Raw genomic sequence first — 14,326 nt, forward strand, 5'->3', positions numbered from 1 at the left:
CTCTTAGTATCAGTCTGTACTAGCTCAGGATTTGGTAGTGTGGCAAAGCAATCAGGTTTCTCTTAAGAGGAAGAAGTGAGCTGTAGGTAAGTACACTGAATCTTAGCTAGACAGGCACAACAATTCACATATTTATATAAAAAGGTATATATTTATTATATTTACACCAGGATCACTTTAAATACATCAGACGTTTACAATAGAACATTTAGGAATACTAGATAATACACTTCAAAGGGTTACATTTGTAGCAACGTTAGAAAGGGAAAAGACAAAGTTATCTTATCAGTGATTGCGCACTCATACGGTTTTCAAAATGCCATACTGAAATGCATTTACTCTGCAAACACATGTAGAAAAGTAATTTAAAGGTAGGAAAAAAGTGGTTAGTGCAACACAAGCTTAGTTTAAGGTTCTAGAGACAGTTTCTTCGCCTGGTAAGTCTTTTAAGTCCAAAAACGCAACCCTAGCTAGAAGTAGTTGGGAAAGAGCTTGTAGTCTTGACAAACAACAAATTATGAAGAGTGCCTGTGGATTTCTTCCATTATCTGAAGTTATTGAAGCAGCAAGTTAGCAGCTAACAAAGGAGACCTAAAAACGGACTTGAGAAGGGGGCACAAGCAGCGGCTTGGGTCAGAGGTAAGAGGGGGTTCCTTGAACACCTCTAGGTGCCCTCCAGCGCTCTGGAATCAGGTAAGCAATACCTTTTTCCCCACAGTATCTTTGGTTTGAAGAAAATGTTTGTGTTGGCTTCTCCGCGCTGTGGCAGTTCTGGACTCGACCTCCAGATTCCTTGGTCTGATAATGAAAGGCAGGACAATGGACGGTGTCTTCCAGAAGCAGTCTCGAGGGAGGACCTGTAGCACGACTTTCCGCAAGTTCTTGGTTCACTCTGCAGTTTTGGCACCTTTTCAGCAGCACCAACTTTTAGGAAAGATTTCTTTTTACTGCACCTTTCCTTCCATCTTTATGTAACCCCCAACCTTTTGCTTTTATTTTTTAATCTGACCCGTACTTCTTGTAGGATGGTGAAGCCTTAAAAGCTTCACTGCACTGGCCTTTGCTCATATGTTATTGGAAAACTGATAAATCCTTCAGGCTATCAGTACTGGAAAACCCTGTTTCCCTTAGTCTTGTTACTGTGTGACTACTTTTGTATCACTTTTGGTAACTTGTTATCAGCGTGCACAGCAGCTTACACTACAGCACAATGTGGTGCATTTTTGTTTTGCCCTAGACTAACACTCAGAGGATTTTTGGTTACTCTACGTGTGATAAAAGGGTAGGATGGTGGCAGCAGTGACTTTTCCTCACTTTCTGGGGATTTTCGTTTTACCTTTACCGTGTTTACCGCATTTGGCTACTAACTATGGCTACTGGTCAAACATGGCTGTGTCATGAGTTTTTTCGCATGTTCTTTTGCCATCTTGTCCTTTAGCCTTCTTCCTGGCCCGAGAGGCCAAGAAAATCCTTACATCCAGTGCCCGGGAAAGCTGGAGATTTGGAGGGCTGTGTGTGTTTGCTGGGAGGATGGGAGCTGGGTCTGTCTGACCCCAATCCACAAATTGGTTTCAGTCTGTCTGAGTGGTATGCATGAATGTTCCTGCCAGTGGTCCTGATTGGACCACTGCTGGGGTGTGTGGGATAGTCCTGCTATTGGGAGTTCCAGCTCTTACCTGGCTTTTAGGATAGGAAGAGGACCCCTGCACCTATTCTTCAGAGATCCTGGAGAAACCTGAAGGAGCCAAGTATCCTATCCAGCTGTGAGACCCGCAAAGAGACCCGAAACCCGACTGAAGGAGGCCTGGCAACCAACTTCTTCTGCGGTCTTGGAGGAGCCCTGTCTTGCTCTTGATCTTTAGTAGTCCTGTGAAGGAGCTGCAACCCTTGGAGTGGAAGGACCATCCATTCCCAATATCTGCTCAGTGCCCGGCCGAAGGAAGCCTTTGGAAGTGCCCTAGAGCCGTCCAGTGGTTGACCAGCTTTGTTTTTGGGCTACCATGCTGTCGGCGTGACCGTACCGAGTTTTGGCCTGAAACATGGGGTTTCAGGCCCTGCAAGACTACCTGCTGAAAAAATCACGGCGTCCTAGAATCAAGGGGACCTGAGATATAAAGGAAAGTCCGGCTGCAGAGTCCTTTTGCGTCGCCGTGTGCAGTGACCACCATCCGAAAATTGCTTACCTGACCCGAGTCCAGTCCTGACAGGGGTGCTGCATCAAGTTTTTCTGCATTCTTCTACCGAGAGTCCTTGCAACAATAACAGACACCAACCATAGATCAGCTCGAACCTGCAAACCCTGGGAATCGGGGACTGCGGCTTTCAGCGGGAAAAGCAACGTTGGACACTCTTCCTTTGTTCGGCTAAGTCTGGGGAAGAATCGAAATAAGGGGGGTAAGTTACAGAGTTTCTAACCTACCCCTATATTCCCATTATAAGTCAATGGGCTTATAATGAACTTTATTTCTAACACGTTTGGCTTTTCCATAACTTGCTTGTGCAAGACATCTGACTGTGGGGCTACTTTTGGGCATTAGTCTAACTTGAACCCTAAGAATCCTTCACTGGACCCCAGAGACCCTACCTGCATTTTTTTCCTGCAGCCTAAGTTTTGTGGAACCCTATCCTGAACTATTGGGCACACAGCCCCAGGCAATTTAGGGTTGGACAATATTAGATGGGGATTATCTCTGTGGACCTTTTTGTGCATAATACTTGTCTAACCTTTCCTTTGCGGGAGTTTTTAATTTGTGTTATGCCTTATAACCAAGTGAATCTATATATGTATTTAGTTTGATAGTGTTGTGTGATACGTCTACCTGGTTGTAGTAATTTTTCTATAGTGTGTTTTGGCCATAATTAAATAACTGTATTTGTATACATCCTGTCTAAGTGTAATCTGTGATTCCAATTGTGTAACCTCATTGTGGACAAGCTCACCCCCTCTGAAGAACTTAGCCTAGACCGCCTGTCACTGCTACCTAAACTGGTTTGGCTACAGCTTCCCAGAGTTGTTCCTTTCACAATATAGGTTGGCCTTCTATACATCTGTCCACCAGGCCAGAGTATAGAAAATCAGTCGTAACACCAACAAAGCACACGGATGGGCTGGTCAATCTTATCTCATCTTTCTGCTGTCCCACACTCTGGTGAGTGGGCCTGGGCGAGTTGGATCACATCTATGGAGGGTTAAGCAAAGATTTTGACACATTCAGCCTTTCCATGACGATAAACTCAAAATGTGAAGAAGGTCTCCTGGTATTGGGGTTCCGAAACTCTGGCAGCGAGGACCTCGGGAGATGGCTTGTTTCAAAGTTCGTCCTGGGACTGGTTGTTCCCATCAGCCAAAGGGAAGGAGTTGCCCTCTACTGCGCTCTTCTGTCGCATAGAAAATGGGATCAGGACAGCAGTGGTCGATTCACGGCCTTGCAAAGGGTCTGCAGGTGTCTGTGGTCATCTTCTTCTTCGGTTTCCTGTCGTCGACTTGCTTTACACTCCAGAAGCCTCACCTTTTATACAGTTCTAGCACACACTCCTCTGCAATCTCTCTCACCATTTTACAGAAAGGGGCATTTGGACCCCTGTGGGAGATGTTTTATTCGGGCACTCTGGCAGATAAAGGGCAGGAGGTTGGAAGACTCTTCCTGCCTGCCCAGGCACTCTGCCGTAAGACAAGAGACTTTAAAGAAGAAATACAAGGGCAAAACCTGTACAGTTCTCCTTATGTGAAATGTCAATTTGGAGAAACCAGGAACAAATATTGCCAAAAGCCAATCTATATTAAGAAGGAAGTTGACAGACAGAATTTGAGCAAACCCCCATATATGGGATGTCAGTGTGGGGGAAGTTGGAACAAGTTTTAACTACAGTCAACAAAAGTTCAATCAGTGAAGCAGTACAACTGAGTTATACTTTAAAAAGAAAAATGAACATTGCCGACAGACCTGATACAAGATGCACATAAAGTAGTGACACTTTATGGGATTAGATACCTGGCAGGAGAGTACACCAGGGGATCTGCACTTCAAAACCTCTGGGCAGAAAGCGCGTAATAAATAACCTATCATATCATATCTACTCCTGGTAAGGGAGTATATACCAGGAAATCCAAACATGTCTTAAAGAGATACTGGTGAAATGGAACATTTGCTTTGCCATCCTGAAAATTATGAAAGACTCATTCTTGCTCAATTCCAACCAGAGTGTGGAAAGAATATTTGTTTAGTCATTTTGAAAATCGTAAAATACTTTCTTTTGGTATATTCCAACCTGCGTAGTGGCAAGGACATTTGCTTTGCCATCTTGAGAACATTAAGTGAAAGAGAAATTTCGATTACCTTTGATAGACCTTTGGTGAAGCACTACATTCTGAACACATTTTGTGAAACAGTTCGGGGGAAGGAAACAAAACCTGGACACAAGACTTGTTTTGTTGAAATTATATATGTTTTTGCACATTTTTGTTGAATTGAAAACAAGAACAGTTCCCTTGTATCTTCCGATTCTGTATATTAGTGTGAGGGTCAGAAGTATTTTAGAGACATGGTCAATTTGCTTTAGTTTTAGTTTCATAGGCAGTGACATTCGTGTTTGGATAAGGACAGATCAAACTATATCCAAACCCCTTTTCTTTAAATAAACTTGGCTAATGTTGGGAACATTACAACTGTGTGCCTGCCTCTCATTGCTAATCCCTCACGGGCCATAATGGAAGTTGCTAGTTTTAAAATGTATAATAGTTGTAAAGTTCTGGGGGTTCCAAGCCCAAGAAGGGGCAAAGTTCAAAGTACTCAAATCTATGAAAGAGCCAATACTAGAGACAAATGTCCAGACAGGCACCCCCATAGACACTTATTTCACTCATACCTACATGAGATACCCAACACCCTTTGACAGGAGTACTTATTCAGTACAGATAAATACCTACATGAGATACCCAACACCTATTGAGATCTTCGTAGGCAGAGCCCTTTTTACATATGCCATACACCACTAAATCTCAGGGAGCCAGACATTGCTGCATTATGACCAAAATGTCAACATACCCCTTTCCTCTGCAACTTCTTGGATTTCTTTGAAGGGCATTGCTGGCTCAGGGCGATTTAGGGATGTCTTTTTCTCTCCATAAAGTTTCCTTGAGCTGTCTTGGGAATTGGCAGGCTCATTAAAGATATCCTGGGTAGAATTTGAATCTGAGAGTACCACGGCTGTGCTGTCTTGACTTCGCTCTGTATAAGGATGGAAAAAATACAGTGTTGATTCAATTATACTTTCCTAAGGAAATTGTAAATATTTGCATATGTAGCCTAGGTACTGTTCTGAGAACTTACCCTGTAAGAGAAAATCCTTTGCAAAGCTATGAAAGAAATCACCCTCCATGTATAGAGCACATAAGAACGCCAACAACCATCTTCTAACTCTTTTAGAAGGTAATCAAATTGTAGCAGAGGGTCAACATCTACCAAGCAAAGGATGGTGTCACTAAATGGTGGATTCCATAAGAAATGAACTGTTTTCCAGAGTCAGGGCACAGTCCCCAGACACAAATGGGCAGATTCTCAAAAATGAGCACAAGTGAAAAAAACGCAGAGGATGCACTTTTTTCATTTGCGCTATTAGTGAAATGGGCAGGTCACTTTATTCTCAAAGGTGATCTGAGCATTTCAGGAGGGACTGGACAGTCATGCAAAGATGCACTGTCCACCGTGAGAACCAGTTAACTGATATCAAACTAGCATTAATGTGGCTGAAATAACCGGTGCAAGTCAGGAGGCAGTGTGGTGGAAGATTCTACGGCCAGTAGGATGCATTGCTAGAGGCATGCCAGTAGACATTACAACATTCCATTTTGGAGAGGGAGAAAGTTTGCATTTAAACCCTGAAAAAAGCTAATTCTGAGCTACGTGTTGCAGTGGTCACATTTTAAGTACCTAAAAAATAGCAGGAGGCATTGGTTTGTCCTTCGAAGGCACTTAGGGTTTGGGAAATCATAACATGCAGAAGGAACATTTTCACAATAGAAAGGGATGTACAAAGACAGACAATGCACATTTGTTACTTGGTATTTATTTGATTTATATAGTAGTTTGACAAAGCGCTGTACATCGTAAAATAATGGAAAAATAGTGTGAAATGACAACAACAACAAAAAAATCAAAAAGGAGACTATTTATTTGGGAGAGAGGACTTTGGTGAGAGCTGTACAAACATTAACCTTGAGGTGGGACAGAACACTCAGGCAAAAAGAGAAGCCAAACCTCTCTCAAAAGGTAGCATCAGAGCAGTTGGCTTAACTAGTACGCATGCTTACACAAAGGTACAATTAGTCCACACAATTATCCATCAAAACAAACCGCACAGACATTCTGAACAATATACACATTTAGTATGTTGCACAAATATAGACCTCTTTTAGTGAAATAAGTGCTTAGGAAACAAAACCCATTATAAAAATACCTGTTGTATTATAAAAGCAGTAAAAGTTAAAAGACACAGCACGATATTATATTTCTGGGTCAGTATCTGGATATAGGTACATTGCATATAAAGACAAGGGGTGGTAAGAGCAGGGAACCAGACATTGAAACACAGTAAACATGGTCATACAGGGTCACAATGGCAACACTAACAATGTCACATAATTTCTAGACCTCTGGAGGATACCATTGAAGACAATATAAAATGACACATCACAGTCAATAATGGTTCTAGGGGGCTGGAGACCATTATAAAACACCTAGAAGCAATCAGAAGACAAGTTACAGAAACTTCTCCTATCTAATACCTGTCTAACTTTTGTGATGACGTAAAGGCAAACACTTCATCTCCCCAAAGGTAGTTTGCAATAGTAGGTGTCTTTTAGACAATCTGCCCCCACTTGGTATCTTCCCTCTATGCCCTCCTCTATTACTTTATTCTTTTGCCTGTCTCTTTCTGCCCATTGCCCTCCTCTACTCCACCCACTTCCCTCCTAATTCACCCACCATCTATCCTCTCTTCCACACACTTTCTAATCTCTCCCTTTGTTGTTGCACTTGATATTCCTACTATATAACTCCACCCGCTAATCTTACGCTGTCCTACCATCATCCCTCCTTCACTATACTATTACCATCTCTGCAATACTACTAACCCTCTCTACTACTAGTAACCTTCTCTTATCTATACTACTACCATCCTCTATACTCTACTACCCTTCTCTCCACTCTACATATAGCACCCCTCTCTATCTAATACCCTTCCCTTCACACTATGACTATTACCCCTCTCTTCCCTCTACTAGTAGCCCTTTATCCATTCTGAAACCGTTCTCTGCATGCTATTAAACCCTCTTGCCAGACTACTACTCGCCCACATCTTCTCCTAGTCACCCTCCTTTTACTCTTCCACTCATCTTCTGATGCACTCCCTACCATTATTCACACTCACACCTTCCATGCACACTCACAATGAAGTAGAACATTCCCCTCGCTAACCAAAACTTCATCTTGCATGCTCCTTCAGCAATTCTCCTCCCCCATCCTTCCTCGACCTGGTGTCGTGATCCTCTTCCTCCTTCCTCGACCTCTCCTGAATAGCCCACACATTCTTTCTTCATGTTCCTCCTTTTATCCTCTCCCTTCCCCCTACATTGGCTACACACATCACATGGTACCTTGGCCCAACCACTGGCTTCTTCCCCCTTTCTGATGCACAAATCTACCGGGATTCAGTAATGGTAGCACACTACAGTAACCGACGGGACTCAATTCCCAGTGCATGAAAATGCTTACCAGGAATATGGATTTCAGGATTCACCACCGAACCACTGCATAGTCAGGAAGCAGTTAACAGTCTCTTGTTTGTAAGTGTCCACACCGCTCTGTTGTATGGGGTGTTCCTCACTCGGGGCTTGGGTGAAGTTGCCAGTGGCTCTGTGCGCTAAGCTAGCTTGGATTGTTGCTCTGCTCACTGAGGTCTTCTGGAGGTTTCTGGCACTCTCTCCTGGTCGGGTCGGGTGTTCGTTCTTCTCCCACAGGGTCTTGCATTTTTCTAGGGGAGACGGGCTGGCGAGCATTATGCAATTATGGTATTGGGCAAGATAAGGTGGTACTTTTGCCGATTAAGCAGGCACAAAAAGAAGCAACAGGGAACCTCTCAACTGCCACCTTACCCCCTGGGGAAGGACTAGTGCCAACTTCCCCATGGTTCAGAGGGGTTCTCCAAGTGCAAGCTCAGGGGGAAGAGGGGTCCTCATCCCCTCCTGACAGCCAACGGATCCTGTCACACTTGGGCTTTAGGATGGTGGCAGCTGTCATTTAAGTTTGGCTTCAACAGGGATGCAGTCATTTTTTACTGCATAAGTAACCCAATGTATTAGTATGGTAGCCATTGAGGTACTTATAAATCCTACTCCAGACCATTTTGTATTCAGCCATTCCTTTATGTGGACCATGCGGCAGAACTTAAATGAGCTTTGTAGTTACGAGGATTCAATCAGGGTCCAGCCGGGACCCACTTGTATGGTTTAAAATGGCTTAGTATGTTTTTATGCCCAAGAAAAGCCCAAAACGCATCCTGTCTGGGTGAGCTTGAGTGTTTGACACTGTTAAGGGCAACCTGTTTGGGTAGCCCCCAACACCTTACTGTGTCCATCTGGTTTGTACAGGGCCCTGAGTGAATGTGTTAATCACGCTTAGAAACTGGTCCCCGGTATTAAGTGCATTATAAAAGAACAATTATAAATTATATAAATTATAAATCTAGGAGAAGCGATTCATACCTCAATTGCTGGAAGATTGCCAAGAACACTGCTTGCTGCTTCTGAGGACCATGTTTATCCATACTGGCTGGACCCAAGTTCTTTGGCCCATGCACCTGGTTTTTTTCTCTTTCTACTGGAATACTTGGCCGGGATTTTCCTCACACTCCTCCTTGTCCTCCTTGCAGTCTGACCTAACAGTGTTTCTGCGTTGTTGCAAGTTACTCGATGTAAGGAATCCCAGCAACCTACAAGAGTGATGGGATGGCACAACTCCACCTCAGCTCCGTCTTGGAATATCCTCCGTTGCCACAATCATTTGCACCCATAATGGGACTGTTCTTTGTTGGCTGGCTGTTGTGAGCAACATGGACAATTCGTCCCTTCTCCCCAGTGGAGAGTCCCCCATGTGAGGCTAGGAAGGTGAGTCCGCTATGCAAGACCATCCCTAGGGGTCTGAGAAAGCGGAAACCTCACTGGGATGGACTCCCCTTTTGGGGACAAGGACTCCCATTCCCGAGCAGAACTCCCAGTCCAAACCACTGTGTCTGCATATATGAATGGGGAAAAGACTTTACCATCTTCTACAACAACTATATTCCATAAAGATCCTTCTATGTATGTATTGGCTACAGGCAATGCATAACACAGCCTGAACAGCACAATCAGCGAAGAAGGACAACGCTCTGTTTGCTCATGTGACGCTTTCAAGAGAAGAAACTCCAACGGAGGAGGAGGAATCGTTACGGAGGGGTGTGCTTGCCCATCGGTCTGGAGGAGCAGAAGCATACGGGGCCATGGAGCCTGTGGCCGCAAAGAGCATAAGCTAAGCACTAGCCAAACGCCTGAAGGTTGGCGTTTCACCCGACCGAGAAACCGAGGTTGGTGAAGGATCCGAGACAGGGATACCTGCGTCTAATCGGAGGGTGCAACACAGAGCGAGTTGTGCTGGGCCAGGAGGCCGGTAATGGACAGCAAAACCATATCCTTGGAGGGAGCCTGAGTCCCCAAGCTCCACATACGTCGGGCGTAACTACAAAGACGAGTAGCCGCGGGGAAAGCCGCCGAGGTTACGGGAGCCAGATAAACCCGACACATAGTCTGCCCATAAAAGGTACAAACATTGTGATAAAGAGGGGACTGAGAAAAACACAAACATTGTGAATAAGAGCTGTGAAAGCTATCCAGGTTACAAGAGCCTGAGAAAGCCGAATGCGCAAATACCCTATGAAAAGCAGACAGATAAAAATAGAAACATTGTGAATAAGAGCTGTGAAAGCTAACGAAATTATGGGAGCCTGAGAAACGAGATGTGCAAATACCCTATGAAAGGGGGATCAGGGAAAATACAAACAGTGTGAATGTGAGCTGGGAGAGTGATCAAGGTTAAGGGAGCCTGAGAAAGCTGTGGGTAAAAACATCCTATGAAAGCGGGATTAAGAAAGAGATACGGACACTTTGAACTAAGACTGAAAAAGTAACAGAAGGTACAGAATTCTATTTTGGTTGTTGTTTTCAATAAATCTCAGAAGAATAGAAATGTTTACAACAAGAGACAGTTTATTTGATAACAGAAGAAAGTGAAACCCTAAACTTGATAGAAAGACTCAGAAGAATATCCTGTGTTGTGAAAAAGGAACTTTTGAAGCCCTGAGTGGAACAAGTATAAACAGGGCCAAGCCGACGCCCTGTTGGGTCTAATGAACAAAGCCTCCCAATAGCCTTTTAGTTGGATTTCTTTCTAAAGTGTTAGAGCCAGTTTTTGGATAGGTTTCGGACTGAAGAATTTTAATAGGCCACCTTAGCTTTTGTTTTGTTAGGTAGGGAACTTCCCTCATAGCAATAGGGCTAGTTAGGCGTTTTAATCATTTTATTTTGAATAAAGTCTCTTGGGAATGAACTTCAATTGTCCGAGTCCGTCTTTGGGTACGCCACATATGGTGTCAGAGTGGGAGGTCAGTGACCCATTACAGCGCGAGACCCTCATCCCTAGCTTTTGGCCAGTCCCATTGACCACCTTCCACCTATAGGACGTCTAGGCATAAAGCCCTAGATAGGGCATAGTCTTAAAATGTTACAACTGGAGAGACTTGGGTCACCAGCCCTCTCCAGCCAACTAACTAGTGATTCTGAGGAAGAATATCTTTAGACCGCTCCCTGGGGAGATGTTTTTTCACAAGAAGTCCCAAATCCACAAGCCACTATGTCGTCCCTAGAGACCCTCCTAGAAAGTCTGATTGACAACCAGGCCTGAGCTGAACTACTCCAACAGGAGAGTCTTGATAGATTAGGAGTAGGACAAAACAACCAAGTCCGCCCTCATGGAGTCTTACAACCATACCACAAGGGAGAAGACCTCAGAGCCTTCTTTATCAACTTCGAGAGGCTTGCCTCACAATTTCAGTGTGACAAGACCCTAAATGTCTGCTACTTGGCCCCACTACTGTCTCATACCAGAATATTAATTCCCTCGACACTACACCCCCTTCTCAGAAATCAACGGCTGAAATTCCAGAACACACAACTGCTTCCAAATGAAAGCCCCATAGGGCTGGCCAGAAGAAGCCTAAATACCTTAATGTAATGACTCGCAAAAAACCTTACCCGAGATACTGGAGCCCATTTCTTTGGAACAGTTTGCACAGGCATTACCACCATCTCTCCAAATAGCCATGCTTTAGCAGCCTCAACCTTCCCTGGAGACGGCTATTCAAATGTCCCAAGTCCACTCAGAGGCGTTTAAATATATTAAGGTGACAGGGGAACCCCAAAGAGACTTTAGGCCCCCTCCTAGTTACGGAAACCCCTCGGAACCCTATCCAAGAGATGAGCCTGTCTGGAAACCTCTATCTCTGAAACCCATCCCGGGAGACAAAATAGGACAAAATAAACCCCCTTTGTCCAACTCATCCACATGTTTCTCCTGCAGAGAAAAGGGACTTGTCGGCAACCTCTGTCCCAAAAATCAGACAAAGGAATATGGAAATAGGATGGGTAGGGGCTAAAGAGTGGCAAAGAGGAAGAACAGGATGGTAGTCTGGAAGAAACACTGATGTGTCAGTGTAACCCTCAGCCCTTCCAGTGTCAAGACTGCCATCTGCTTGGACCTCATCGAGCCAGAGGATTTTAAAGGGGGAGTGGCGGTAAAAATCACTTGCATCGATGGGGACGCCGAAACCTACTCTAGAGTCCCCCTCACATTAGAGGCCGCCCCACTCAAATAAGAACAGCAATGGCACCCAGTTTACGGGAGGTAGTGATAAGAAACAAGTTACTTACCTGTAACTATTGTTCTCCAGCATGGGATCTGGCATAGATTCACATGCCACTTACGGCTGTCGTCACATGCTCATCAATAGTCCCTGTCGTCAGGCTGGGAATCCTTGGTAAAATTAAAAACAGTTTTACTTTCACTCTAAAACACTACTTCTCCTCTAAACCAATCACTGTCCTCTGGGTCATACTGCCCCCATCCAATGACAGTCCTCTCCCTATGCCCAGTCTCTGGTAGCCATCTTCAGATTTGGTAAGCATGTAAAGTGGCAGTAGGACCAAGAAGAGCCGCAGAGGGGCTGTAGGGAGGGTTTGAATGTGAATCCATGCCAGACACATGCTGGAGAACAATAGTTACAGTTAAGTAACAAATACACAGCAGTACACATTACATAACCACGGCAGGTGGCAAGGCTCAACAGAAGTAATCAACACTTAACCCTGGAACAGACTCACCTCAGGCAAACATGTTGTGTAGCACTTCCTGGCTGACTCTGGACTCCTCCCTGGAATCCCTGACGACACAGTACCACCTTGTGTAGGTATGCGTGGACCTCCAAGTCACAGCACTACAGATGTGGAGCACGGGCACACCAGAAAGGAACGCTGTCATTGCAGCAATCACTCTGGTGGAGTGGGCTTTCGGGCCGCGCGGCAGAGGCCTGTTAACCAGTCGAGGACAGTGCATGATGCAGCCGGAGAGCCATCTTGAGACAAATCCTTCCCATTATTCGCAGGTCATTATTCACAGGTACAAAGTTCACAAACAATTGAGAAGTCTTACGAAACCTCTTCGTGCGTGCCACATAAAACTTTAAGGCACGAGAAACATCCAGCCAAAACAAGGTTCTCTCCGCCGGAGACAAAGGTTTTGTGAAGAAAACGGGTAACACCAAAGGCTCGTTGAGGTGGAATTCCGATGGAACCTTCAGCATGAAATAGGGGCAAGTCTGCAGCACCAGCCTCAATTTGTGGAAAGTCAGATATGGCTGTCTGCTGGACAGGGCCTGGATTGCACCCACACGTCTGGCAGAAGTGATGGCCACAAGGAAAGCGGTTTTCCACAAGAGAAACATGTGTCGGGCTGATGCACACGTTCAAAAGGTGCCTCCATGAGCTTCAGCAGAACCACATTGAATTCCCATGCCTGGGCAGGAGCCTTCGCCGGCGGGAAAGAATGGAAAATCCCTTTGAGGAACCCCTTGATGAGTCTGTGGGACCACAGCGAGGATCTTTCCGGGGATATGGTGGGGATAAGGTGTAGCGTGAAATGGCCACCAGGTGCACCTTGATGGATGAGTGAGCCAATCCAGCTTTCGCCAAGGACTGTAAGTATGAAAGGATCTGTGGAGTCGTGACCCTCAGAGGGGTAATTTTCTGTGTTCGGCACCACGTAGCAAAACGCTTCCCTTTATGGCCGTACCACGTTAGAGTTTAGAGTCGACGACGCCCTGGCTTTGACAAGAACTTCCCTGTAGTATGCTGGCAAATCAGAACCTCCAAACTCTAATGCTGCAGGAGCCATGCCCTCAGGTTCAGCGGTCCTGGCTCGTGATGAAGGATTGCGCGTCCCTCTCTGGCGAGCAGATCCGGAAGTACCGGCAACTTGACTGGAGGCGATGCTGACAGGCTGAGTCGGTCCGGATACCAAATCTGAGTCAGCAAAGCCGGGGCGAGGAGCATCATCTTGCATCGACACTCTCTGGGTGTGTTGATGACACGTAGCAGGAGAGGAAATGGGGGGGGAAATCGTACAGAAACAGACCTTCCCACCGGAAGGAGATTGCGTCCCCCAAGCTCCTGAATTGGTGGAATCAGCTGGCAAACTTCTGGCATTTGGAGTTCACTGCTGTGGCAAAAAGATCGATCGGGGGTCTGGCCCATTTGAAGAACAGGCGGTCCACCTGATCCTGACTATGCTCCCACTTGTGGCAGGAGCGCTGCTCTCTGCTGAGGGAGTCTGCAATGGTGTTCTTGACGCCTGCCAGGTGGAGGGGGACTAGGAACATCCCCTGACCGATGGCCCAGTGCCACAAGTCCAGATCTTCACTGGAGAGCGCTGGCGAACGAGTTCCCACTTGGTTCCTGATGTAGAAAATGGTGGTGTTGTCCATGAAAATCCTCACCACCTTGCCCGTCAGAAATGGCAGGAAAGACGTAAGGGGCCCCAAACACTGCCCGTAGCTTCAGGACGATGATGTGCAGATCCTTCTCCTCCAGAAGCCACAGACGTCTGGCATGCAGACAACTGGAGTGAGCCCCCCAACCTTCGAGAGAGGCGTCCGTAGTGACCATCCACTGGTATGGTAGGGT

At 45.6% G+C, this 14,326-nt stretch overlaps 1 protein-coding gene across 6 annotated transcripts in view; it reads right to left on the reverse strand.

The window, feature by feature from the left end:
- CABIN1 (calcineurin binding protein 1) overlaps positions 1 to 14,326 on the reverse strand; it is a 1,968,820-nt gene that overhangs the window by 966,441 nt on the left and 988,053 nt on the right. For 5 of the 6 annotated variants that reach the window (XM_069619890.1, XM_069619888.1, XM_069619889.1 and 2 more), the window contains one exon: positions 5,046 to 5,228. The exons of the other annotated variant lie outside the window; for it this stretch is intronic. In XM_069619890.1, coding sequence (XP_069475991.1) covers positions 5,046 to 5,228 — 183 coding nt within the window. The remainder of the gene's footprint in view (positions 1 to 5,045; positions 5,229 to 14,326) is intronic. 6 annotated transcript variants of the gene reach the window in all.

This window comes from Ambystoma mexicanum, chromosome 10 (genome assembly GCF_040938575.1).
Source record: "Ambystoma mexicanum isolate Mex_15411 chromosome 10, UKY_AmexF1_1, whole genome shotgun sequence".
Taxonomy (NCBI): domain Eukaryota; kingdom Metazoa; phylum Chordata; class Amphibia; order Caudata; family Ambystomatidae; genus Ambystoma; species Ambystoma mexicanum.